The following is a 26310-nucleotide window of genomic DNA, read 5'->3' on the forward strand; positions in this document are numbered from 1 at the left end:
ACCCTTTTTCTGATTTCCTCAATGGCATGACTCCTGTGTCATATGCCTATATTGGTGTCTGAAGACGCCGAATAATTTGGCCAGCATGAATTACCACTGAACCATTTGCTAGTAATGGCACCTTTGTGGGCCCCAATCAATATTTGTGTTGCTTTGTCAGCTCTTAGGTATTATGGATGGGCTTTCATCCTCTTCTTTTCCCAAATCACCAGAAATTCCCCAGCGAGGGTCTGGCTAACGTGGTGCGGAACGTCTTTGACTTTGACTCGTACAACAAGGACACGCGTGACGTCCTGATTGAAGCACTGCACAAGCATGGGATACCCATCGGGGCCAAACCCAGCTCTGTTCAACTGGCCAATGAGTAAGGCATCATCATCATCATCATCATCATCAGGAGTGTGCTCACTGACCACATTAGGTACACCTGCCAGATCCAATACAAGAGGGTGTGGTGCAACTGCAACCACAATAAAGACCATTTGTTTAATTAATACCGTGATGAACATTATTAATGCAAGATGGACAGGCAAATTGGTGAGGCGGATTCTGCATTGGTCCATTGTTGTGAAGAGGGTCTACATTCCTACCCTCACCGAGGGTCATGAGTAGTGTCTGAAAGGACAAGATCACGGGTACAAGCAGCCAAAATTAGTTTTCTTCGTACGGGGACCTTTGCATTGAGAGAGGCCAGATGAGGTGGCTCTGGCCTCTTGTCAGGATGCATCCTGGACGCCTCCCTGGGGAAGTGTTCAAGGCACTGCTGACTGGCAGGAGGCCTCGGGGAAGACCCAGGACACGTTGGAGAGACCAGGTCTCTTAAATGGCCTGGGAACTCTTGTATTGGATTAGGGCTACCTACTGTTGTGACCGATATACCCTGATAACAAGTTCCATTATATACAATTTTACCACAACAGAGCCTGGTGGTTTACAGATAAAACCTTAATATACATATGCACAAATAGCATGCCATTCAATATACTGTAATGTATAGGCGTGGCTTGATTAGAAAATATAACTTTACTGATTGATTGATACATACTATGTTTAATTCATATCATCTGTAGAATTAACTGGAATTTTTTGTGAAATTGGCTCGTACCTAACAAATATTAAAGGGGACCTATTGTGCTCATTTTTCGGCCCTTTGTGTTGTGGACTCCTATATAGCAGCTTGTCCGCTTTTAACATACAGCTATATGTGTTGAATACCGAATCCGATCCGGAAGTAGAGATTGAACAGTCCAAAGTTCCTCAAGAAAAGAGGTTACTTCAAGACGTCACTCAATTATAAGTAGCTTTAGCATCTTAGCTTTACGTTTTCTACAGCATCGGTAAGGTGTAATGTGATCATTACATGTTTTTTGTGGGACTTTTTTGTTTGTTTCTTTCGCCTTTTTTTCCTTACGGTGTTGCTAGAGCGGATCTTTTTGATCCGCATACAGATTTACTCGTGGAAATTCAAACCCTAGGTGTCCGCTACAAAGTCCAGGACAACCGGTGTTTAAAAAAACGCAACTAATTTTCGTAGGGAACAGCTAATAGCAACCTTCCCCCTGTATGTGCACTCTATAATGCTACACAGACAAGTGGTTTTGCTTCATGACTTAAAAATACAAAATAAACACAGTTAGGACACTGATAATTTGTTACTTACTGCTTGCTTTTTTGACTCCTCCACATGATCAAGTAACATTGTGACATCACAAAGGAGCAGTTTTTTAATGCCCTCTGGAACCGAGCTTTTTGAGCCTTTCTAAACTTCTTTCAGGGCTCACTTCCAAATGCTGCAAACCTCATTATCTGAAACTTTGGTATCGTTTAACGTGAGAATACAAAATTTTAACTACATTTGTAGGTCAGAAAAATGGAAAAAGCATAATAGGTCCCCTTTAAGTAGTCATTAATATTTACATTTACATTTACAGGTAATATTTAAACCCATTTTGATGCCTGACTGTAGAACTGTGTAACATTCTGCAACAAAACTTTGAGATTTTTCGCTTTTGCGTGTTTTTATAATACATTCCCCATCATACAATACATACATTTTTTGTAAGATTTGATTCCTGAGTCATTTCAAATGGGACTAAACTTCTGTAAGGCTTCTATGAAGTCTATGAAACACGCTCCTAATTTCACTTAAATTGACTGTTGATCAATTTGGAGTGTTAAATAAAGGAAAATATTTGTTTCTTCAGTGTCCTGTGGTTTTATTCTGTTACATTTGTCAGAAACAAGTATTTTCCTGCATCAATTTATGTTTAAATTTAAACTATAAAAAGTTGTTACACATATATTTTTTCCTAGTCTATTTTACAATAAAACACAATTAAAGGTAACCTTGGGTAATGTAATTTATTAAATATAATAATGTAACAAATTTTTAAAACAGAGGTGTCCAAACTTTTTCCATTGAGGACCTCATACTGTTATATATATATATATTTTTTTAAATTATGTAATAAGAATAAAAACCGACCACTCTTTGAACACCCCTGCTTTGACGCTAGTGGTAACCTAATGCAGAACAGATTTTTAAGATTCAGGATGATTTTATTCACATAAATGCTTAGCAAATATTTTCATCTACATTTCCAAAATATTACATTAAAAAGCACTTCAACTTCACTTCAACTCAATCCATTTGTGTTCATGAGTAATATACAGGATGATGGAAAAGTAACTCCCTATTTTGAAGTACTTGTAATTTATTTCTGAGGTATAATTCTTACAAGAAATGAAAATGGGAAAGTGTAATGTATGGAGTTTTAGTTAAAATTTGATATAGGCGCTAGCATTCACAACCATTTCTCAAGCTGCCTGGGAACTAATTAGCATTAACTGATTTCACAAGGAACTCTTGTGGGATGGCAGACATAACTTCATGAAACATACACCAAAAAATGAGAAATATTACAACATATGAATAAAATATAAATATTTTCAAATAGGGAGTTCCTTCAATCATCCTGTAGGTCTATTCACATCACCAGTTGCAGTTGGTCTTCTGGGTTCCAGTTTAGCAGTGTCACAATTTTTGACCTGTGACCGCCATAGGTTGCCCCTGCCAGAAGCCGTGATGACATCATACTGGACCATCAGTCAAGGCGTCAATGCTCGGCGCAAAATGCTATGTCCATCTGAGACACACCGCATAGATGTCAAGGTAAAGGTCTTTTTCATTTTGACATGAATCTAAAATAAAACAGCAAAAAAAAGTAATAGGGCTAGCTAACCTGTCTCAAATTCGCAGGGCCCTGTGTATTTGCGTGTTCAGGCCTATCCTTGCCACAGGCAGGAGAGCCGGGCATTGAGTTTCAGTGAAGAAAAAGTCCACTGGCAGATTCCCATGAATGAAGTCAACATCATCTGTGACGTCGCCACCAAAGATGGTAAAGTTGGTATTTTTGATCAAGCAGGGTGTTTCTTAAAGGGACTCTTTGCATCCATTGTTGGGATAGTGAAAGTAAACATGTCTGACTACGAAACAAGTGATGACGACATTCCTTTTAGCACGAAGCCAAAGGGATATCTTTATGAACTGGAATACGTGGATGCCGAGTTCGGTGACAACGACATGGTGCTAATGGGCAGCACAAATTTGTGGGGTTGTGAGGATTTTTTTTTCTAGTAGGCATTTTTGTGAGGCAAATGTATTCTTAGTTCACATTCTGCTGGTTGTTGAATAAAGGGAAATAATAAGAGTCATAAATAAGTCTTAAAATTCATTCATTCATTCATTTTCTACCGCTTTTTCCTCACGAGGGTCGCGGGGGGTGCTGGAGCCTATCCCAGCTGTCTTTGGGCGAGAGGCGGGGTACACCCTGGACTGGTTGCCAGCCAATCACAGGGCACATATAGACAAACAACCATTCACACTCACATTCATACCTATGGACAATTTGGAGTCACCAATTAACCTAGCATGTTTTTGGAATGTGGGAGGAAACCGGAATACCCGGAGAAAACCCACGCATGCACGGGGAGAACCCTGGTCTCCTAGCTGTGTCTGCGCGCTAACCACTAGACCGCCGTGCCGCCCCAGTCTTAAAATTATTTGTCATAATAAAAAATAATTGCAGACACAATAGTGGCAGGCCGCCCTCCCATACCGCCCACTATAACAGCAGGGGAAAATTATTCCGTATTATTAGTTATTCAGAGCCCTCAGTATTTCTAAAAATGTTGTAAATGAATATGTATTTAAAATATCATGTCACCCTGCTCTTAACTGATGTGTGCTTGTCGTTCGTTGCCACTCTGATTCATACCGCTGACCGACTTCCTCTTCCTCACGGCTATTTTTAGATGTCCGCTGCTCTAAAATCAAGACACAGGATGGAACTTCTCAGAAACAAAGCTCTGTGTGGTCGTCATTACATGATTGCTGTTTGAGACACTCATATTTTCCCATAAATCATCTGGAAAAGTCCCCTTCTGTGTTTTTTGCAAGATTTTTCTGATTCACTTGCCCCTTTTTTGCTTTGCAGACATGTTGTTCGTGGCCACATGTAACCCCGTGACCCTTTACTCCATGAGGGAACGTGGGGAAACTATCCAGTGCGTGGAACTTAACAACATTTTCCCCAGAACCGTCAGCGGCGTGTGGCAGCCCTTTGTCACGGTGGCCCCCCTGGGAAGTCCTTTGGAGGGACAGGTGGTGCTGCACGAGGAACAGGTTGGACGTTTCTTGCCGCTGTCATTTTATGATAACATCTCTCATGAATGTGAGACAAAAGCATTTGTATAAATATCATAGTGACGGATCATATTATGTCTGCCCAGAATTTATCAGGTTCAAAGAAAGTAAAGCTCACTCACTCATCATATGGTACATCAACCATTACCAGAAACTTTTGGTAGTCATGTAACTGCAGCGCCCCCATGTGCTTGCATAGCATATCTTCCTGCACAAAATTTAGCACACTCCTCACATTTCAGGAAACACTTTTTTCACAATATATCTTCTGAAAGAACAATACCATACTCTAGAACATAAACTTGAATATACTTGAGAGTAGTCTGTGTACATCAGGAGTGGCACTTGTTATTTTGGAGTGTTTGTGCTCCTAATGATTAAAAACTACCATGCCCAGGTTCCCAATGTCACAGTACATGTTTCCCCGCAATGAACCACAGCTCCCCCAGTGCCATCAGCGCTCATGTACTCCACCTCATGTACCGTGACGCTACTAGCACCATCCTTAACTGCATTATATTATCTTGCTACCCACTTGTGTTGCTAGTTACTATATTTAGACAATAATGGTTATGGGTTGACTACTTTTTTTTACCCCAATTGTAGTAGATTCCCACTATTCGTCATCATTATGTCTCGAGACCATCTACGGATAGCAAATAAATGTCAGTAATTTAAAAAATGTAGATTTTTGACATACGGGTCGCTCTCCTCCTCCAAACCCTCCTGCTAGTTTCACGTATTTTTGGAGAAAATACTTTATACTTCTTTGTTTTATTTTTTAAAGCGGACCTATTATGCAAATTTCCATCCCTTTGTATTGAGTCATGGACTCCTGTAGAGAAGCGAGACATGATAACCCACACATAAAGCTTTCTAGATCTTCCAGAATCTGCACCTATTCCAGCTGTGTTTCCTTGGAATTTATTCCTCCCATGGCCCACTTCTGGGCACACCCACTGTGCTGTGATTGGTCCCATTCAGATTGTACCAGGTCACGCCCATATAAGGAAGTCCAGCTCACCGTGATGTCACAGGAGAGCCGGTGTTCGAAAAAACTCTGAAACTGAGCGTTCAGAGCCATCCCAAATTTCTTTAAAGGCTCACTTCCAAATGCACTAACCTCATTATCTGAAACTTTGGCATTTTTATCATGAGAATACAACATTCTAATTACATCTATAGGTCAGGAAAGTGGAAAAAGCATATTAGATCCCCTTTAATTTGCAGGGCTGTGAATGCTGAATCACAAATGTGACATGACTGTACCTTCTGGAGTAGCAGGATATTTAAATGTCTGGAAACTTTTCATTTTCATGTCTTGTCCTATCATTGATTTAGAGTAACACGGTGCTCCTTGTGGACATGGCGACGGGGGCGGTGCGGAGGCTCATTTTGTCTCCAGACAGTGAGCAACCCCCCAGCAAAACCTCCAATTGGTGGAGCAGCAAGGAACCACAGGTCCGAGGCCACCATGTCAACACAAATGATCAGAAATTATTATTATTAGGCTCTCAATATCAATTTGACTTGAGACATGTTAACCTGATGTCATACTACCATCATGCATCACTCCAAAATGTCTTTTGCAGGGTGAGTACAAGATGTGCTGTGACTTTGCCCACAAGAACTGGCTGCTCTTCTACAAGGAAGATGGGTAAGATACCAATAAAACTACACTTTTCTCCATAGGACACAAACATGATCAGATATTACAGAGGCTGATAGTTAAATATGTAACAACATATAAACACTGCAAATACAGAAATGATCAAAACCAAAAGCACACAAACACTATAAAATTAATGCAACAAGAAAATACTGCAATCACAAATGCCACAGGATGAAAATACAAAAGGAAAGTACTGCAAATGCCAAACACACACAGACCCCCCCAAAAAACACATGTATGAGAGGAATGCTGTATGTTCACAAAACCAAACAGAAGTTAGCCATGCTACCAGGTGCACCAGACCTGAGGGATATCCATTTTTAAGGACTTATGGCGTAATATTTTACAGTATAATAGAGGAACCGTCCCAAAGGATGCTGAGGTTCTCATTGGGAGTGACCGGGATGGATAGGATCAGGAACAGGTACATCAGTCAGTGGGATATTACATGTCTGATTGCTTTGGAGATAAAGTCAAAGAGGCCAGACTGAGATGGTTGGGACATGTCCAGCGGAGAGATAGTGAATATATTGGTAGAAGGATGCTACATTTAGAGCTGTCAGGTTGGAGACGTAGAGGAAGACCAAAGAGGAGGTTTATGGATGTAGTGAAGGAGGACATGAGGGTAGTTGGTATGTGAGAGACAGATACAGAAGACAGTTGGATGGAGGATATTGATTTTCTGGGCGACGCCTGAAGGGAAAAGCCCCAAGAGAAAGAAAAAGAATAGAGGAACCGTCGTTTATGGCCAAATGTTAAAGACATAAAGAAAAATGTACCTTTTCATTTCCTGGGTATCCTGTCTATGGTTTATAGTTAGAGAAGGACATCTCTCCAGTTTGGCACCCCTGGTAGCCTGGCTAACTATTTTTGCTTGGTGTAGTTGTAGCATTTCTCTCATGCAGCTGTTTTGAGTGTATCTATGTGTTTGTCATTGCATTTGTCATTGTTTTTGATCCTGCAGCATTAATACAATTGCAACATTTTTAATTTGCAGAATTTTCTTATTTTGGGTTTTGGATCATTGTGGGTTTGGAGCCTTTTGTTTCGCATTTGTAAGACACACATGAACTTGGTGTTTATGTGATTACAGCAACCAGCTGGAGGTGCTCGATGTGCTGGAGGGCCAGGTCCATGCCATCTCTCTGCCAACCAACCTCAAATCTGTCTTCTTGGTAGCGGAAGATCGCTGGCTGCTGCTGGAGAGCAACACCGACAAGTATGGGACACATTAGCTTGAAAATGATTAGTTTGTAATTTGATGGTATTGAAATGGTTCCCCAAAGGTGTTCTAGTGTATAATTTAAAGTTAAACAATGGGAAACACAAGCTGGAGATTTTAGTTATTTAATTGCATTATTGGCGAGATGCTGCAATTTGTCCTTAATTGTTACAGTAAAAAAAAAAAAAAAAACATTAAGTCACCAATAAGTAGGTTGTATTGCGAGTCACAGGAATAAAACTCTTATTTTTGGTGACTGTATTATTGGTATGCTATAATGGTCTAGCAAAGTGAGCATTGCACAAATCACAATAAGTTGCTATAATAGTAGCTCTATCTGTCCGGCTATTTGTGGAAGGGAATTCAGATCAAAACAAAAACTGCCTAAAAGTGGTTTTCATAGCCTGTGTCTCAATTCTAAAGCTTTTGCCACAGATTAATTGCATCTAATTGGTAGTCATTGCTACATACATTTAACCGAGGACTGAGTTATTGATGCAATATTGTATAATGTTGTTCTACTTAAATTTGCAGTGTACAAATAACATTAAGATGCCAGTAGACAGCATTTCTGACCACAAACGAATCAAGAGCCCGTCGGATCTACTCTGACCCCACACACCCCCAGCTGTTTTCTCGCCTGGCGTCAGGGAGAAGGCTCTGCAGCATCCACTGTAGAACAACCAGGTTTACAGCTACTTCCCCCTGGCCATCAGACTGCTCAATGCCAAATAAGCCCCTCTACCTGCCCACACGCACAACCAAAACTTTAAATGATTGTTATTTGTTCAAAATTATTTAAATTATTTGTACAAATTATGGTTTACGCTGTACATTGTTCATATTTGATGTAATCTATTTATTCTCCACATATTATTTTTTATTTTTTTTATTTTTTTTTTTTTTTTATTTTTTATTTTTTATTTTTTTTTTTATTTTTTTTTTTATTTTTTTTTTTTTTTTTATTTTTTATTTTTTATTTTTTATTTTTTATTTTTTATTTTTTATTTTTTTTTTTTTATTTTTTATTTTTTATTACACGGGAGCCAGGCAACAACATTTTGCTGGCAATTTCACTGCTGTGTTATTGTGCAATGACAATAAAGAAAGTCTATGTCTATGTCTTCAAGGAAAACTAGGTTGTAAGGATGGCAGTCATGCTTAATTAATAATAATTAATCCCCAAAAGTGGCCAATTGCCCCAAAACACCAAATGCTGTGCTGTGGCCTCACGTTCAGTGTCTTTAAACAGGAAGTACCTGCTGACCAAGCCCATGCACATGGCGGCCGAGGATTCTGGTGTGTGTCAGCTTCACAGCATCAGCGAGGATGCAGTCAGTTCGGGGCACGGGGCCAGCTCAGGTACATTTCTGACATCTGCGACTGTAATTGAAGGTTAACAAGGCTTTTAATGTTCTCTCGTGACACCCTCTGTTGTCTCCCTAGCGCAGACGTGATGTCAAGGCCATTAATATAACAGCCAGACAGACAAATAGACTTAGGCAGCGCATATGTCTTGCCTTGACAAGACCTCTTAGTGAGACAAAGTGAACCCGGCACGTCTGAGGATTTGTTACGGGGAACAAAATGTCACACAGTGTGTCCATAAAGCTCATAACTCACTGTAATGTTGGAAATAGTAAACTGGACATACAGTCAATATACCATCATGTGCACATGACTTTATGACTGTAAAAATTGCAGATGTTTTTTAATTTCCTTTTTCCTCTTTTTTTATTTTGCTAAAATGTTTACTTTCTTATTGTATATTTTTAATTCTGACTTTATTCTCGGCGGCACGGTGGTCGAGTGGTTAGCGCGCAGACCTCACAGCTAGGAGACCAGGGTTCAATTCCACCCTAGGCCATCTCTATGTGGAGTTTGCATGTTCTCCCCATGCATGCGTGGGTTTTCTCCGGGTAGTCCGGTTTCCTCCCACATTCCAAAAACATGCTAGGTTAATTGGTGACTCCAAATTGTCCATAGGTATGAATGTGAGTGTGAATGGTTGTTTGTCTATATGTGCCCTGTGATTGGCTGGCGACCAGTCCAGGGTGTACCCCGCCTCTCGCCCGAAGACAGCTGGGATAGGCTCCAGCACCCCCGCGACCCTCATGAGGAAAAAGCGGTAGAAAATGAATGAATGAATGACTTTATTCTCATAATATGTTGACTTTCCTCTCGTAACATACCTTTTTCTGCAACCAAATTTTTGGAAATTTTTAATTTTATTCGTTGGTGAGTTTGTTTCTGCCACAGTGGTTAGCCTGTAGGCCACCCAGTCAGAAGATCGAGATGGATTCGAATCTCCTCTTGGGTATCTCTGTGTGCTTAAATGTGCCCTGCGATTGGCTGCCGATCGGTACACACTAATACAAATATGTTTGCATTTTTATTTATGCTATTTAACCCTTTAGCGTGTCTTCAATTACGTCAATTAAAAAAAGGCCACCCCCTGCTTCAAGAAACAAATACATATGTTTCTCTCATCGCTGCGTTAGATGGTGCATGCATTCCCCAGATGATGTCATGTGACCAACTTCCCAATGAAAATCTCAGTGCTGCCCTCAGCCAGAAGATAATCTCACCGAATCGCATCATGACTGACACCAGCTCCTTCGCCCAGGTCATTGTGGGCTTCCCAGACCTCATGGTGAGAAAAAAAATCCAAGAAATTGAAAGTTAGCATCTCTAACTATGATTCAATTATTTTTTAAATGTTTTATCCAGTCTCCAAATGAGGTATACAGCTTTAAGAGGACTGTCGATCTGTCAGAGATGAAGAGCAGCGGTGCTCACACGTTCCTCCGAGGTGGCCTCCGGACTACGGCCACCAAGAGAAGCAATTGTGTGAGTCTGCTCTCAGCCAATCAAGTGGTCCGAGCTCTTCCGCCAAGCAAGGTGCCCCTGAAGGAGGTCTACCCCAAAGGTTAGCGGTTACGTAACAAACTCTTTATGCACGCACACGACAGTTTGATGTGACAACTTCCTGTTTCTCCATCAGATGTCACACCTCCCTTGACTGCAGGCTACCTGGAGGTGACTGATCTGAACTCGAAAAAAGTCAAATATATTCCTGTTCCAAGGTAAAGTATGCGGATAAGTCACCTTTCAATCATCTTTTGATATCTAGAAGTTAGAACAGCGAGTCATGCAGAAATGTTCCACTGTTTGGCCATATATGGTTAACGATTGATAGATCGGGCTGCACGGCGGTCGAGTGGTTAGCGCGCAGACCTCACAGCTAGGAGACTCGAGTGTATGTTCTCGAGTTTGCATGTTCTCCCCGTGCATGTGTGGGTTTTCTCCGGGTACGCCGGCTTCCTCCCACATTCCAAAAACATGCTAGGCTAATTGGCGACACCAAATTGTCCATAGGTATGAATGTGAGTGTGAATGGTTGTTTGTCTAGATAGATGGATGGATGGAGTACCATTACTACAAACTGGGTGGATCCCAAGAGGTTCCGCTGCACATTTTGTTATTATTATTTTATTAAATTTGTTCTGTCACTGCTGAAACCCTTTTTTTTCATTGTTCTGCCGCCCGTTTAAGAAGCAAACAAGATGGGTGTGAAAAACATTGCAGCCTCTGCTGGTTGTTGTCATGTACTGAATGAAACGTAATAGTAGAGGAAGTACACACCATGAACCTGTCAATACAAATTTTAAATTGCCATAATTACACATTGATTGATAAATTTCCAAAATCACATTTCATTCATCATAGTCTTAAGACTCCCATGCACAATTAGAGTTGAAAAAATAGTCACAAGCAGCAAGTTTCCACTGATAACTTTAGCATATAATGTCTTAGAATCATAGAACCTGGATGCTGACTACTCATGACACTTTAAATGCATCTTAAATGCCATCTTGTGGAGTTAATTTGAAAGGTTGCCTACTGCCACAGCTGTTAATGCCAATGCCTACTTTGAGATCCTGTTTTTTTTTTTTAATAGCACACACCCGGCAACTATAGGAGACTTGACGACGATTAATTTATTAGAGGCATCTTTTTATTCTTTTTTTGTTTTGTAATGGGCAGCACGGTGGTCGAGTGGTTAGCGCACAGACCTCACAGCTAGGAGACCAGGGTTCAATTCCACCCTCGGTTTGCATGTTCTCCCTGTGTATGCGTGGGTTTTCTCCGGGTACTCCGGTTTCCTCCCACATTCCAAAAACATGCTAGGTTAATTGGCGACTCCAAATTGTCCATAGGTATGAATGTGAGTGTGAATGGTTGTTTGTCTATATGTGCCCTGTGATTGGCTGGCGATCAGTCCAGCGTGTACCCCGCCTCTCGCCTGAAAACAGCTGGGATAGGCTCCAGCAACCCATGTGAGGATAAGCGGTACAGAAAATGGATGGATGGATGTACCATTAATACAAAGCGGTAGAAAATGAATGAATGAAAGATCGATATTCAAACCTCCATCAATATGTCTTTAACACAGTAGTACACTTGGAAGGCTGACTTTAAATCAGCAGCATTTTGCTCACATGTGGAACATTTAAAGCTAATGGCAGCTGGATAAGTGGATAAATAGATTTACTGCCAACAGAATTGTAAAACTAAGACCTTCCTCCATTGCTGCAACCAACAGGTCCATGTCCGTGTCGCCTTACACCAGCTGGTTGTCCAAGGTGTCTGAAACTGACATGCTGATAGCGCCACTCAGCTCAGGCGGCGTCGTCACAGTGGACATGGGGGGCTACGTCCGTCTCTGGGAAACTGGGCTGGCCACTCTGCAGCGGTCGCTGATGGAGTGGAGGAATATGATTGGCTCTGAGGATGGCAGGCCTGTACAGGTAAATACAATACACTAGCTACTCTAACTATATACAGCTATAAGTATATAAGTTTACTTTTCAGAGAATTGTCCCTTGCTTGCTGAAATGTGAGAAGTGTACAGTTTTGGGTTATACTGTACATTCCCTACAGTTTCACTCATCACCACTAGGTGTCAGTGCTACTTGGACAATCACAGTCACCTTTGCGTAAAAGACTCTCACTATAATTTACTGGAAACATTATACAAACTGGAATGTTTCCACCACCCCCCCACACCCAGACTTTACAAGCCAGTCGGAGTGAATGAATGGAAGGTCTTTGTGGTGATGATGCAATAGGTTGACTCTCGCTATATGCTGTAAAAGAGGACACTTGTAGAGCAGCACACTGAGACGGCATTGTAAAGGTGCCCACATTGGATTGGACAGACATACTTCAGATGATGTCGACTTCCACATGCTGAGAACTATGCTATCTGAACATTGATCTGTGCACCAGATGCTGATGAGGGCGATTGCTTAGAACAGATTTTCATCATGTTGTGGTTATGGTTCTATGATTCTAAGACAGGGGTGGGCAAACTTTTTGACTCGCGGGCCGCATTGATATGACAAAATTTACGGGGGGGGCAGACTATATATTTTACACGTAACATCCACCTGGTATTATTGTATCTGTAAAATTGTCATGCAATCTGCTATTATTATTTATTATTTTATATTTATATTTAAATATTTTAAAAATAATAAAATATTATAATAATTACAATAAAATTAAAATAATTATTATATTATTATTATTATGTAAAATATGCAAATATAACAATAATATTATATATAATTAATATAATAATTAGCATTAATATAATAATCATAATAATCATAATAGTTATAATAATAATTATCATAATCTAATAATAGTAATAATAATAATTATTATTATTATTATGTGCTTGTGTCCCTTTTTTCAGGAGCACTTTGTAAACAACAGACCATGTCAAAAAACTAAATTGATAAAACCATCAAAAGGTTGGCTCAGGCTGTGATGCCAGGTTGTATGTTGAGTTTAAATGAAATACTTTGGAAAGATTGGGCGGGCCGTATTCAAAAACTTGGCGGGCCGGATGTGGCCCCCGGGCCGTAGTTTGCCCACCCCTGTTCTAAGACATTATATGCTAAATTTATCAGTGGAAACTTGCTGACTAAGACTGACTTAAGACTATGATGAATGAAATGTGATTTTGGAAATTTATCAATCAATGTGTAATTATGGCATTTTAAAGTTTGTATTGACAGGTTCATGGTGTGTACTTCCTCTACTTAAGGCATATTACATTTCATTCAGTACATGACAACAACCAGCAGAGGCTGCAATTTTTTTCAAACCCATCTTGTTTGCTTATTAAACGGGCGGAAGAACAATGAAAAAATAGGGTTTCAGCAGTGACAGAACAAATTAATTTAAATAATAATAAATAATAATAAAATGTGCAGCGGAACCTCTTGGGATCCACCCAGTTTATAATAATGGTACAGCCATCCATTTATCTAGACAAACAACCATTCACACTCAAATTCATACCGATGCACAATTTGGAGTCGCCAATTAACCTAGCATGTTTTTGGAATGTGGGAGGAAACCGGAGTATCCGGAGAAAACCCATGCATGCACAGGGAGAACATGCAAACTCCACACAGAGATGCCGGAGCAGGGAATATAATAATAATATAATAATCAATTCTAGTTATTATTAATAAAAAATATAATTGTGCACCTTGCAAAACATGCTACAAAAAATATCTTGCCAGGGTAGCACATTAAAATGCTTTAATTAAATACAGAAATTGAAGAACAAACATTTGATTTGGAGTATGGTGAGTTTTCAAGGCTCACAATATGATCACCAGTTAAACGGCAGCGAATGTAGCCAAAACACTGGACAACATGTGCCTAACAGTCTGCAGTCTACGGGCAGTCAACTAATAAATTTAACCCATTTCAATTTTGCACAAATGAAGGAAAACCATGTCAACAAACTACCATAGGTTCAAAAAGCCTTTATTATTTTGCATTCTTCTTATTTTGCGTTTGCATTCTTCTTTTGTCTCTGACCAAAGTCACAAGTAAATGTGCGAGCAATGACTACTTTCAGTTATGCCTACAACCACATATGTCGCCCTGACTCAGCCAATTTGAGGTATATCCACTGGGTTACACTAGAATATAAATATATAGTTGGACAGTAATAGCTAGTGTTGTGAAAGCGGTGGAAAAGTTCTGGTACAGTTCCAGAAATGTTACAGATTTTTGTGGAAATTGCATACCCTAAAAATTCCTATTTCCCAACAAAACCCAGCAGGCCGCAATCACTTTATTGAAATTGGCTTGTGCTTCTGAATGTGAAGAATTTAGCTTGCAACCTCAGGACCTGGAGCCATTATTATAATAATAGTGCGTATTATTATTTGTTATACTTTATTGTTAAAATATTAATACTTTATAATGAAATGTGTATTATTCATCTTTATTTTTTAAAATGCTGTTTATTTATATAATACATTTGCAAAATACTACTTGCAAAAACAGCTATAACAACAACAATAATCCATTAAAAACATATCCATATCAAGGTGAAATGAGGCAAAGTGCCCTGCAGGTAAACTAAAAGTAATAAACCACAAAAACAAGCCCAGATTCCTCAGCAGTCTTTGATGGAGGGGGGGAGATACTCCTTGAGTCCACTGCTGCTCAGACAGAAACCTGCTGTGCTGGCTGTTAGTAGTGGACCAATAACATCCACAGTAGTTCTACTGTATGTGAACAGCCTTTCTATATGCTCAAAAATATGCTTCACACCACTCCGTTTACATCCCTCACCTCCCTACCACACTGCCTGCTCGCACATCACACACTACTATCAAGAATGTTATGTTTTTGGGACATGCCTGACACAAGGCAAAAGAACCTGATAGAGAATAAGTGTCAAATTTTGGCTATCAAATACATTTAACACGGGCTTTAAACACAGAGAACTTTAGGAGAGCGTAATAGGAACATACAGGTGTTTCCAGGAAATTAATGAGAATAAACTTGAAATTATATATCTCAATGGAAGTTAAAAACCTTTGCAATACCACTGTACATTTGCATTGTTAATGGAGTGTTCTGCAAAGCTTGATCTGGCATGTTGCTCCATGACATCATCAGTAAAGCAGCATCTGTCAGCATGTATGATGTCAATAATATGAGCACACAGATCTTTTGTTCAGCCAGGTGTCAAGTGTCAGCAGGTATTTTGTAGAGTGAAGCTACATTCATGCTAGTCCACCTTTATGTGCATAGTCTCTCAACCATCATGGTTTTGTTTACACCTGTAGGTCATATTTATATAATCTTCTTGGCCACCTGGAATGCTTTCACCTTTCTTGACCTACAATGTTGTCACAGTTTTTATACGTGCAGAGACACTTAATGAGTGGAGTGCATGAAAAAGTGGAAAGAAAAGCGCAAAGCCAATGTTGTAATAGGGTCAAGGAGCAAACTGCTCAGTCAGCATTGAGTTTATTGTAAGCAACGGCAAGTATAATATCAGTTTCACAACAACATCAACATTTTAAAGCGCAGGCAGAGATACAGTATGTAAAATTCCTGGATGCTGACTACTCATGACACTTTAAATGCATCTTAAATGCCATCTTGTGGAGTTAATTTGAAAGGTTGCCTACTGCCACAGCTGTTAACGCCAATGCCTACTTTGAGATCCTGTTTTTTTTTTTTGAATAGCACACACCCGGCGACTATAGGAGACTTGACGACGATTAATTGATTAGAGGCATCTTACTATTCTTTTATTTGTTTTGTAAATGGGCGGCACGGCGGTCGAGTGGTTAGCGCGCAGACCTCACAGCTAGGAGACCAGGGTTCAATTCCACCCATCTCTGTGTGGAGTTTGCATGTTCTCCCCATGCATGCGTGGGTTTTCTCCGGGTACTCCGGTTTCCTCCCACATTCCAAAAACATGCTAGGATAATTAGCCACTCCAAATTGTCCATAGGTATGATTGTGAGTGTGAATGGTTGTTTGTCTATATGTGCCCTGTGATTGGCTGGCGACCAGTCCAGGGTGTACCCCGCCTCTCGCCTAAAGACAGCACCCCCTCGACCCTCGTGAGGAAAAAGTGGTAGAAAATGAATGAATGAATTATTATCATTACCTCTTCTTAGCCAGTCTGTCCATACCAAAGACTAAAAGACAGAAAATACAATGTTGTCTTTTATTTAGCTGACAAATACTTCCCTAGGCTCCAGCACCCCCGCGACCCTCGTGAGGAAAAAGTGGTAGAAAATGAATGAATGAATGAATGTTTTGTAAATATTTAAACTAGCCAACTAGTACATACTGTATGTTACATTAGAATCTCTATTCCCGTGGCACATAGAGTAATGTGGCCTTGCATGCCGTATGTACTGTACTGGGGATTGTATGTCCTGTCCCCAGTGACGCATACATCCCTTAAACCCAAAAGCAGAGCATTAGTCACCCCTTTTTCCTGCTAGTAAACCCATTGATCCCCCTTCATGCCTATAGCAGAACCTCTCCCGAGCCTCACTGGGACTTGACAGATGAGGCAGGTGCACCGGTGCATGTCTCATGTGCTGTCAGGGAAATGCATGAGCATGTGTCTATCAGGTGATGGTAAAAAAACTCAGTCGGCCTTTTGCAAAGCATTCCTGTGTATTGAGGCAGGCATGTGTGCAGCAAAGCTCATGTTCCTGTGATGTCATGCATGGCTCTCACACTATACATATGCCTGGACATGGAGAGGTCAGGTCACATGTACCATGTATACACAAAAAATGTGGGTAGGGTTAGTTGACATGAACACACAAGTAAATTACTCTAAAAAAACAGTTTATTACAGCTCTACTTCACTGCACTGTATTAATGATCAACTACAGCTTGCCACTGCATAATTCAGTCTACTGTCATGTATACCGGATTAACCCTGCAATCTGGGCTAAATATAGCAACCTCTGCTGATGCAGCGCTCGTGTTGAGCTGCACCGAGCGTCAGTTATAGGTGTGGCTAATTGATTAGGTAGGAGATAGGAGGAACTGCTGCTAACGTCAAGATAAGCCCGTCATAAGGAGACAAGTAAAAATTCAACACAAGATAACGCTTTTGTAGAGTAGTATTTCATTCTGAAATGGTCCGTCTACGTCTTCAGCCATAAAAGTACACACATGGTTAAGATCCATAGTTCATCCAAATAATATGTGAAGGATCGATATCGCAGATCCTTTCTTCCTGCAGATGTCAGGCTGTACAACCAGCACTGCTCCCAATAGACTTCTACACCACTATGTACATCTGTGCAATACTTTGTTTTTTACATTCAGTATAGTTACTCCAGACTCCACTCACTGTGCAATATCTGATCAACCTCCATGTGCAATATTAAGGGCTCTAAATGCAATATACTAAGTTCTATGTGAAGTATTTTCCATAATGCCTCATATTAACTCTCTAACAAGATCTCAGTGTATAGACTGGTCATATATCTCATCTCGTTTCATATTATCTACATACTGTATTGTATATAACTCTGGGAAAAACTGTTGATTTTTGTTAATACTTGGGTTGTTTATATTGTTTATTTTTCTATATTGTGTATTTTTGTACTGCTTAACTGATTCTGTACTCTTACTTCTGTGCAATGCTAATTTCCCCACTGAGGGACGAATAAAGGCATATCTTAATCTTAATCTTAATATAAAGACATTAATACAAAAGAGCTACATTGTTGTCATTGACAAGCATGCTTTTCTAGGTCCAGTATGTTTGTATTGGCAACTGTTTTATTGGAGACACTGTTGCAACAGGTACGTACCATTTGGATTTTGGGGTAATCAATCTCCTGTTTCCTTTTCAGATTACCATCAAGAGGGACAGTGGTTTGGACGTCAGTGCCCCTAAACATGGCAAAGTGGACTCCAAAAATGCTCCTCATGTGGGCGGCAACCAATGGGCTGGTGGCACAGGTGACAAGCCTCACCCACAAACAGCATTGAGTGAATTTCAACATGAAGTTAGCTTTTATTGTTTAATGTCCACATCAATTGTTGATCAGTGTATAAAATACATTACCAATATAATATTAATCATAATACATATGCTATACCATAAATCAGGGGTGTCTAAGGTGTGGCACTGAAATAATTGTTATGTAAGAACTGAAACTCAGAAACAACATAACATCGTAATACTATGAGGGGGATATATTCGCACAAGTTTGCTTAGTAATTTTCACAACACCATTTTTTTTTTTAAAAGTTGCGATATTATGAGAATAAAGTCCAAACATTATGTGAATAAAGTCAGTGTTATGCAAAAGAAGACAGTTAGCAAAATTGAAAAAGTAATACTACACTTTGTCACCTATAACACAAAGGCCTATTCATTACATGAAGTACATGCACCCTCCTCCTACAGGAAAAGTTATCATACTTTTGATACTTTGTTCAGTCGTGGCTGAACAGGTAGAAGCCGGGACATAGCACCTTCATTTGCAGTCCCTGACCATTAACTCCACAAGATGGAAGTTGCTATGGTGGTTAGAACCCAGCATCTGTATCTACCCCTGGATACACTTTAAAATTTTGGTTGCACTACAACACTCCAATGTGTCTTACACATACCGTACTGTTGTTTAAATAACCACTGTTAAAACACTGGTTCTGTTGCTTCTGTATTGTGCAATGTACTAGGTGGTAGAGACACCGCTGGGCTGGGCGGCAGGGGGGGGCCTTATCGCCTGGATGCGGGACACAAGGTGTACCAGGTTTCCCAGGCAGAGAAGGACGCCGTCCCAGAGGAGGTCCGCCAAGCCGCACGAGAAATGGCAAAGAAAGCCTTCAAAGAGAGGTGAGCAGATGAAATACTGTAAAATGCTGTAATTCTAACCAGGCTGTATATTGACCTAAAACACAAACACTCATTATAGATGACAACTTCATTTTTATAACTTTAATAATAATTTGGAGCACATGAGAGAACGGCTAAATGAAAACCAAGGTCTCTTTGAACACATGTTCATTCATTAACATATAATATAGTAAGTAGTATACTGCACATCATATCAGCACCAATACAAAACAACAGAGGTGAACCATAGCTGAATCTTCGTGGTTCTATGGGTGGGGGAAAGCCCCCCACCTCCCCTGTGTGTGTGTGTGTGTGTGTGTGTGTGTGTGTGTGTGTGAACGTGTGTGTGCATGTGTGTGCGTGCATGTGGCTGACAGGGCATCCTTTTCAGCAGCTCCACCATGAAGGCTCCCTCTGTTCTCTCCGTTTTGTTCTCTTTCATCCTCCACATCCACCCCCTCATCGTCAAGACACACTACACTGACTGCTTTCACCCCCAAAAAAGGACTTCTATCTCCTCCAACTTTCTACTTTTTCCTACTTCTCTCCATCTTCTGACTGTCTAAAAAAAACCTGTAGCTGCACGCTATCCCGAAATCAGTTGTCAGTGTTCTCTCCCACCATCACCCCCTCCGCCCCTGGTTCATTCACACACCGACACAATCCTTTTGTTTGCTCAGTCTTATGGTTAAATGTCGACAAGGCTGTTATCCTTCGATTTTAAAGCCTGCAGTCAGGAAAAAACAGGTTTAGGTATGCTGAAATGACAGAGTGCACGTACACACACACTTTGACTTATCACGGCTGTGTCGACATGCCTGTAAGCTCCCAACCATGTGTCATTTTTTTCACATGAGACATGAATCAAGTCAGTTTAAAAGATTAGTTCTCATATTGTGGTGTGAAAACGTGTTTCCCCCCCCTACCGGAATTCTTTTTTTGTATCTTTGTTTGTCACAGTTAAACGTTTCAGAATTAAATGTTAGTCAATGACAACACACCTGGACACAAAAATTTTGTTTTTAAATGAAACATTCTATTATTAAGGCAGAAAAAACAATGTGAAAAGTGATTGGCCCCCTGTTAAAACATAACTTTACTGAGATTAATGGGTATCTATTAGTCTTGGAAATGTGATAAAGCCATTTGTAAAGCTTTGGCACTCCAACGAACCCCAATGTAAGCCATTATCTACAAATGGCAGAAAGATGTAACAATGGTCAACCAAAATCACCCCTAGAGCGCAGTAACGATTCATCCAAAAGGTCACAAAAGACCCCACAGACCCCAACAGTGTGTAATGTATAAGGGTTTGTGATTTGACAACCGATATCGGCTGTGTGTTTCGCAAACTGTTGCACGTTGCAAGCGGTAGCATCCGTTTTGGATTTATCGTTTTTTCATGCATTTAAAAACGGTCTTGCGCTAATAACCCCCTAAGAAAATCATAATAAACCCTCACACAAGTACACTTTTGTTAGCATCCACTGTGTGAATATGTCAAGCAAATTGCTCAGATTTTTTTTCTTGTGCGGCCACTTGTTGCTAGGCAGGTGAAGTGCAAAATAGGAAATAAAAATGTTTCCCACTATACTACATGGCAACATAAGTGAGCAACATAAGTGAGCCACACAACAGTGGAAGGAGGAAATAGACAATAGTTTTCCTGTATTCAATATAAAATTGTAGTATTTGTGTGTCTAAATTGCGTACAAATACACAATGGTCAAAGGTTCATGGAATGAAAGTTGATTGTTTTTCTTATGTGTTTAGTTTCAGCAACTCCACCTTGTTTTTGTGGTTGTTACATTTCTACATGTCTCCACTTTGAGGCCAAAATGGTCATTCTCTCTTCTTTACCATGTTAAATTTAAGCTGAGGAATTTGGAGGAAATAGCAGCACAGTCACTGGTCACACACACACAGGGAGGAATGTGCGAAGGAAGCGGCGGGGCCATGTGTTTCTCTCTCTGTGGGCTTTGACAAAGTTGTGGTGGACAACAACAGGCAGACAGTTGCTTGCTGCAAAAGAGAGACGTGACTCGTAAACAGGTGTCGTCATTGTTGTGAGCTTCCAGTCTTGATGAGGAGAATACACGAGCACACGCTGAGGTTTTAACGTGATTTAATACAATTTTCATATGATTAACAGTCGTACAAGTGTAAAAATAAGTTCAATGTTAAAATTTAAAACAGTCAACTTTGAACTAAGGCATAATACGAATCACATCACAAATTTACGTTTTACATTCTTTACTGAGAATAACGTATTAAAGGTTGAGTCCTATATATTTTTTATTTTCTAATAACAGCTGTACGTTGCATTCATTCATTCATTCATTTTCTACCGCTTTTTCCTCATGAGGGTCGCGGGGGTGCTGGAGCCTATCCCAGATGTCTTTGGGCGAGAGGCGGGGTACACCCTGTACTGGTCGCCAGCCAATCACAGGACACATAAAGACAAACAACCATTCACACTCACATTCATACCTATGGACAATTTGGAGTCACCAATTAACCTAGCATGTTTTTGGAATGTGGGAGGAAACCGGAATACCCGGAGAAAACCCACACATGGCCGAGGGTAGAATTGAACCCTGGTCTTCTAGCTGTGAGGTCTGCGTTCTAACCACTCGACCGCCGTGCCACCCCCTATTTATAATCAATTCTATAAAATAATAGCAAAAATAGCTGTAATATTTGTTTACTTACTAAATTATTATTACTTACTAATATTTGTTCCTTTTATCTATATTTTTTAATCTATTTTTAATATTTATTTGGTTATTTTATTCACCAACCGTGTTGGAAGGGAAGTACGCAACCCTGTCGAGACATGAGACATACCATGTTTGTGGTTTATTGTGTGAGTAATTGTGTTTTAGTATATGTGTGTGTTTAAATTGAATGGCTCATACTCTTCCTGTCTACACACAATTGTTGTGTCTGTCTACTGTCATGCAAGCAGTCATGCACACTGTGGCGAGCTATGACACGCTACATGATTATCTCACTACGACACATACAGTATCGTTACATCTGTGTATCTCTGCGCTGGTTACAGTCTGCTTGTCATCACATGTTTTAAACACACGCAGTATACTACACAGACACACAATAACCCCGAAGGAGGATTATACTGTATTATGCATGTAAGATTGAGCAATGCTGAAGTATTGTGACAGGATTGCACAGATAAGGCATAGCACACCTGTCATATCCACAGGTGCGTTTCGTCAAACAACACATACATAAAACTCTTCATATTTGACAGCACTGACCCCTTAGTGCCTTTATTTCCACAGGTGTTCCAATGAGTTTGTTGAGAAGTTATGTTAGTTATGTATCTATCTGCCTAAGATGTATCTATCTGTCTCTCCCTCAGACTGAAGGAGATCGACATGAGTGAGTATGATGCCGCCACCTATGAGCGATTTTCCAGCGCAGTCAGGAGACAGGTTCAGTCTCTACGCATCATACTGGACACTTTGCAGGTGATGTCATCTTTTCTGTAATCTGGAATGCTCCAAAAGTGGTTTGATTCGAAATTCAATTTTGCGGGCAAAAATGTCATCATCAACTTTGAGTGTGGTTTTTGTGCACTTGTTGCTAAGAATTTGTAGGGCACAATCACTGGCGCCCCAGTGCAAAACAAATTGGTCAATTGCACCTATTATTTTTGTTTCCTTGGCAGCTTCCTTTGGCGACATAACAAACCAGAGAAAGAACAGAGGCAGTATGCAAGAACACACGAGAAAATTTTCTTAATTGTATTAATTATTATAGTTAAGCTAAATAAATTAATTCATTCATTCATTAATTTTCTACCGCTTATCCTCACGAGGGTCGCGGGGGGTGCTGGAGCCTATCCCAGCTGTCTTCGGTCGAGTGGCAGGATACACCTTGGACTGGTCACCAGCCAATCACAGGGCACATATAGACAAAACCATTCACACTCACATTCATACCTATGGACAATTTGGAGTCGCCAATTAACCTAGCATGTTTTTGGAATGTGGGAGGAAACCGGAGTACCCGGAGAATATGCAAACTCCACACAGAGATGGCCCGAGGGTGGACTCAAACTCCGGTGTCCGAGCTGTGAGGCCTGCGTGATAACCACTTGGCGCCGTGCACCCCCTAAATAAATTCATAAATGAAATAAAATTAATCAAATATTAATTGCATCCACAAATTAATTTGACTAAATTAAGGCCATGTTTAACATACATTACAATTACTTGGACGCATCATATACCGTACGTACTGTCCTTGCTGCAGTACCTATAATGTGCCACAAGGTGATAGCATCTGCAAATACAGCATCAAAGTTATATGCTCACAGAATGCTAACACAACTGCACACCAAATTTGTGAGGTTTGTTTGAATATAGTGATGTGGCCATAGTCCTCAGGAAGTGCTATCATCTTTGCATTATTGTTTTGACTTTCCTCTTTTTGTTTGAGTGCAGTTCAGGAAATGGGTATGTGTGTGTGGGTTACTGTGTCATGGATTGAGAGGAAAATCACATTTTACATAAGAATGATTACAGAGCTAGTGACCATGCAAAAAAAACCTAACCTATTCTCCCGTCCAGCTGTGAACTACGATTTGTAGACATTGTGTGTGTGTGTGTGTGTGTGTGTCTGCGTATTTTCCATCCAGGTGTTTGCGGCCATGCTTTGAACACTGCTTATTGTTTGCCTTTGTCCTCGTAGCCTCCGGCCTCTTTCCCTACCCTCAATGTTAATATGAGGGAGATGACACGCACGTGATGCTGTGAAGTCATGTTATTTTTATCATACCTGAGGAGTGATTTAGTGCACACACACACACACACACACACACACACACAATGAAGCATTCTTGGCAGCTTTTCATCAGGCTGACAGTGTATTGTGTGTATATTCTCACCAGAGAGAAAGCCTATCTCTGTCAGCAGCTGAGAGGCTTTTCCACACACAATCACAAAGTTGAAATGAGGATTTTAAAAAAAAACACTTGTAATACATATATACAGTATTTTTAACTGCCAGCTGGCAATACTACCAACTGTGTTCCACTTATTTATGCCACATATCAGCAAATATTAGAAATAGGGCTGTTCCAAACGTATCCCAATAATCCATGAGTGAACTCTACCGATAGCAATCACATCGATGCAGCGTAAATGTTTAAATGTTCCATACTCTCACTACAAATCACAAAGTCATCTGCAAACATCATAGTCCATAGAGATTCTTGTCTAACCTCATCTGTCAGCCTGTCCATCACCATAGCAAACAATAAGGGACTCAGAGCTAATCCCTGATGCAGTTCCACCTCCACCTTGAACTGTTCTGTCACACCTACAGCACATCTTACCACTATCTTACAGTCCTCATACATGTCATGCACCACTTTAAGATACTTCACATATATATGCATATATATATATATTTATATATAGTATATACGTACATACATGCATATATGTCCTTAGTCAGACTATGGATATACATTATGTACAATTATAGTATGAACCTTGATGGCCATGTTGTACTGAGCAGCTACCCCTTATGTACATCCCCGATTGTCGTACTGAGCATCCAGGTCATGACCTTGGCCATCGTCACACTTTTGATCTATGCCATGACTGTCACTATCATTCTGTGGTTGCATTATAAACATATAAAAAAAGCAGAAGAAAAACCTCATATAAGAAACCTTAAAATGCTCACTGAGCTGAAATCTCAGTAGATATGCGACAGTGGTTTTGTGTAACTTTAGAGTTGTATTTATATACAACTATTGTCTCAAGCATGTAAGACGTTTTGCAGGGTAAACCGATGTGGTGAAGAGTGGGTGGTTACCGTTCCTTAAAAGTGTTTGTTTATGTGTTGCAGGCTAAAGCTAAGGAGCGCCAGTGGCTGAAGAACCAGGCTCTGGGAGAACTGGACGATGCTAAAATCATTGACGGCCTCACCGGAGAGAAGGCCATATATAAACGGCGAGGAGAGCTCGACCCTGAGGTCCGTGTGTGTGTGTGTGTGTTTAGACTTTGCTCCTGCACCACACCTTTAAACACATGCACAATTATGGCCCACACACACACAATGTTGACCTTTATCTGTCTCACGGTACATTCCAGTGGTATATGTGAGATTATTATTACACACTGGCTTTCTTCTGGAGTTCCTACGCTAATTATACAAACTATAATTCCATCATGCAGTCTTTTAGCTGCAAACCTTTTTTAGTTTTGGTACGGTTACCAGTTTAAACAAAACATTTAATCCAAATTAAGTGTTTTTTATATTTAAGTTATTGTCTGTTTTTCTGGTGCTCACAGCCTGGCACTCCCCAGCAAAAGCCCAAGCGTTTGCGCGTGCTAGCCGACGTGTCGGGAAGCATGTACCGTTTCAACGGTGTGGACGGCCGCCTGGAGCGCTCCATGGAGGCCGTGTGCATGGTCATGGAGGCACTGGAAAGCTACGAGCACAAATTCAAGGTGAACTAAGACACACATCGAAGCAGAGATCAGTGTTGTGGTGTTCCTCAGAGAAGTTATCTAGGCCCCTGTACTTTGCCATTGTATGTTATTAAGTTTGTTTACAACAAATTAGATGTTTTTTTAAAAATAATATTTCTTGTTGTTTAAAAATGTGTATGTGTGTGTCCTCCTGTGAAATATTTATATTTACAACCCAAAAATAATGCAAGAGGAAATACAAGTTTTGAATTCCTGATTGCCAATAGAGATACTTTTTATAAACATCATGTTCTAAAACATGTTTTCATTGGTTGAACATAGTACGTATATCATAACTGTACAATTTTAACATGACATGCAGAATAAACTTATACAATCTCATCATGTTAAAGTAAAATTGTTATAGGTTACCATTGGATCGTGCATTTTCCTGCCCAGCAACAGTGAAAATGAGCAGTCACATGGTCTTGGCCCATATTAGAAACAGCTCGTAAACATCCTGAAATAGAAGAAGAGTTG

At 40.2% G+C, this 26310-nt stretch overlaps 1 protein-coding gene across 2 annotated transcripts in view; it reads left to right on the forward strand.

Moving 5' to 3' along the window:
• The window catches only part of vwa8 (von Willebrand factor A domain containing 8), a 49910-nt gene that overhangs the window by 19002 nt on the left and 4598 nt on the right, over window positions 1–26310 (forward strand). For both annotated transcript variants that reach the window (XM_058082482.2, XM_058082481.2), the window contains 17 exons: window positions 213–364; window positions 3064–3172; window positions 3260–3398; window positions 4497–4684; window positions 6047–6166; window positions 6298–6362; window positions 7471–7596; window positions 8852–8961; window positions 10101–10252; window positions 10330–10528; window positions 10604–10685; window positions 12206–12410; window positions 18327–18435; window positions 19162–19318; window positions 22704–22812; window positions 25205–25330; window positions 25651–25809. In XM_058082482.2, the coding sequence (XP_057938465.2) occupies window positions 213–364; window positions 3064–3172; window positions 3260–3398; window positions 4497–4684; window positions 6047–6166; window positions 6298–6362; window positions 7471–7596; window positions 8852–8961; window positions 10101–10252; window positions 10330–10528; window positions 10604–10685; window positions 12206–12410; window positions 18327–18435; window positions 19162–19318; window positions 22704–22812; window positions 25205–25330; window positions 25651–25809 (2307 nt within the window). The remainder of the gene's footprint in view (window positions 1–212; window positions 365–3063; window positions 3173–3259; window positions 3399–4496; window positions 4685–6046; window positions 6167–6297; window positions 6363–7470; window positions 7597–8851; window positions 8962–10100; window positions 10253–10329; window positions 10529–10603; window positions 10686–12205; window positions 12411–18326; window positions 18436–19161; window positions 19319–22703; window positions 22813–25204; window positions 25331–25650; window positions 25810–26310) is intronic.

The sequence above is a fragment of the Doryrhamphus excisus genome, linkage group LG12 (genome assembly GCF_037039965.1).
Source record: "Doryrhamphus excisus strain RoL-2023G ecotype Guam linkage group LG12, RoL_Dexc_Guam_v1.1, whole genome shotgun sequence".
In the NCBI taxonomy this organism is placed as follows: domain Eukaryota; kingdom Metazoa; phylum Chordata; class Actinopteri; order Syngnathiformes; family Syngnathidae; genus Doryrhamphus; species Doryrhamphus excisus.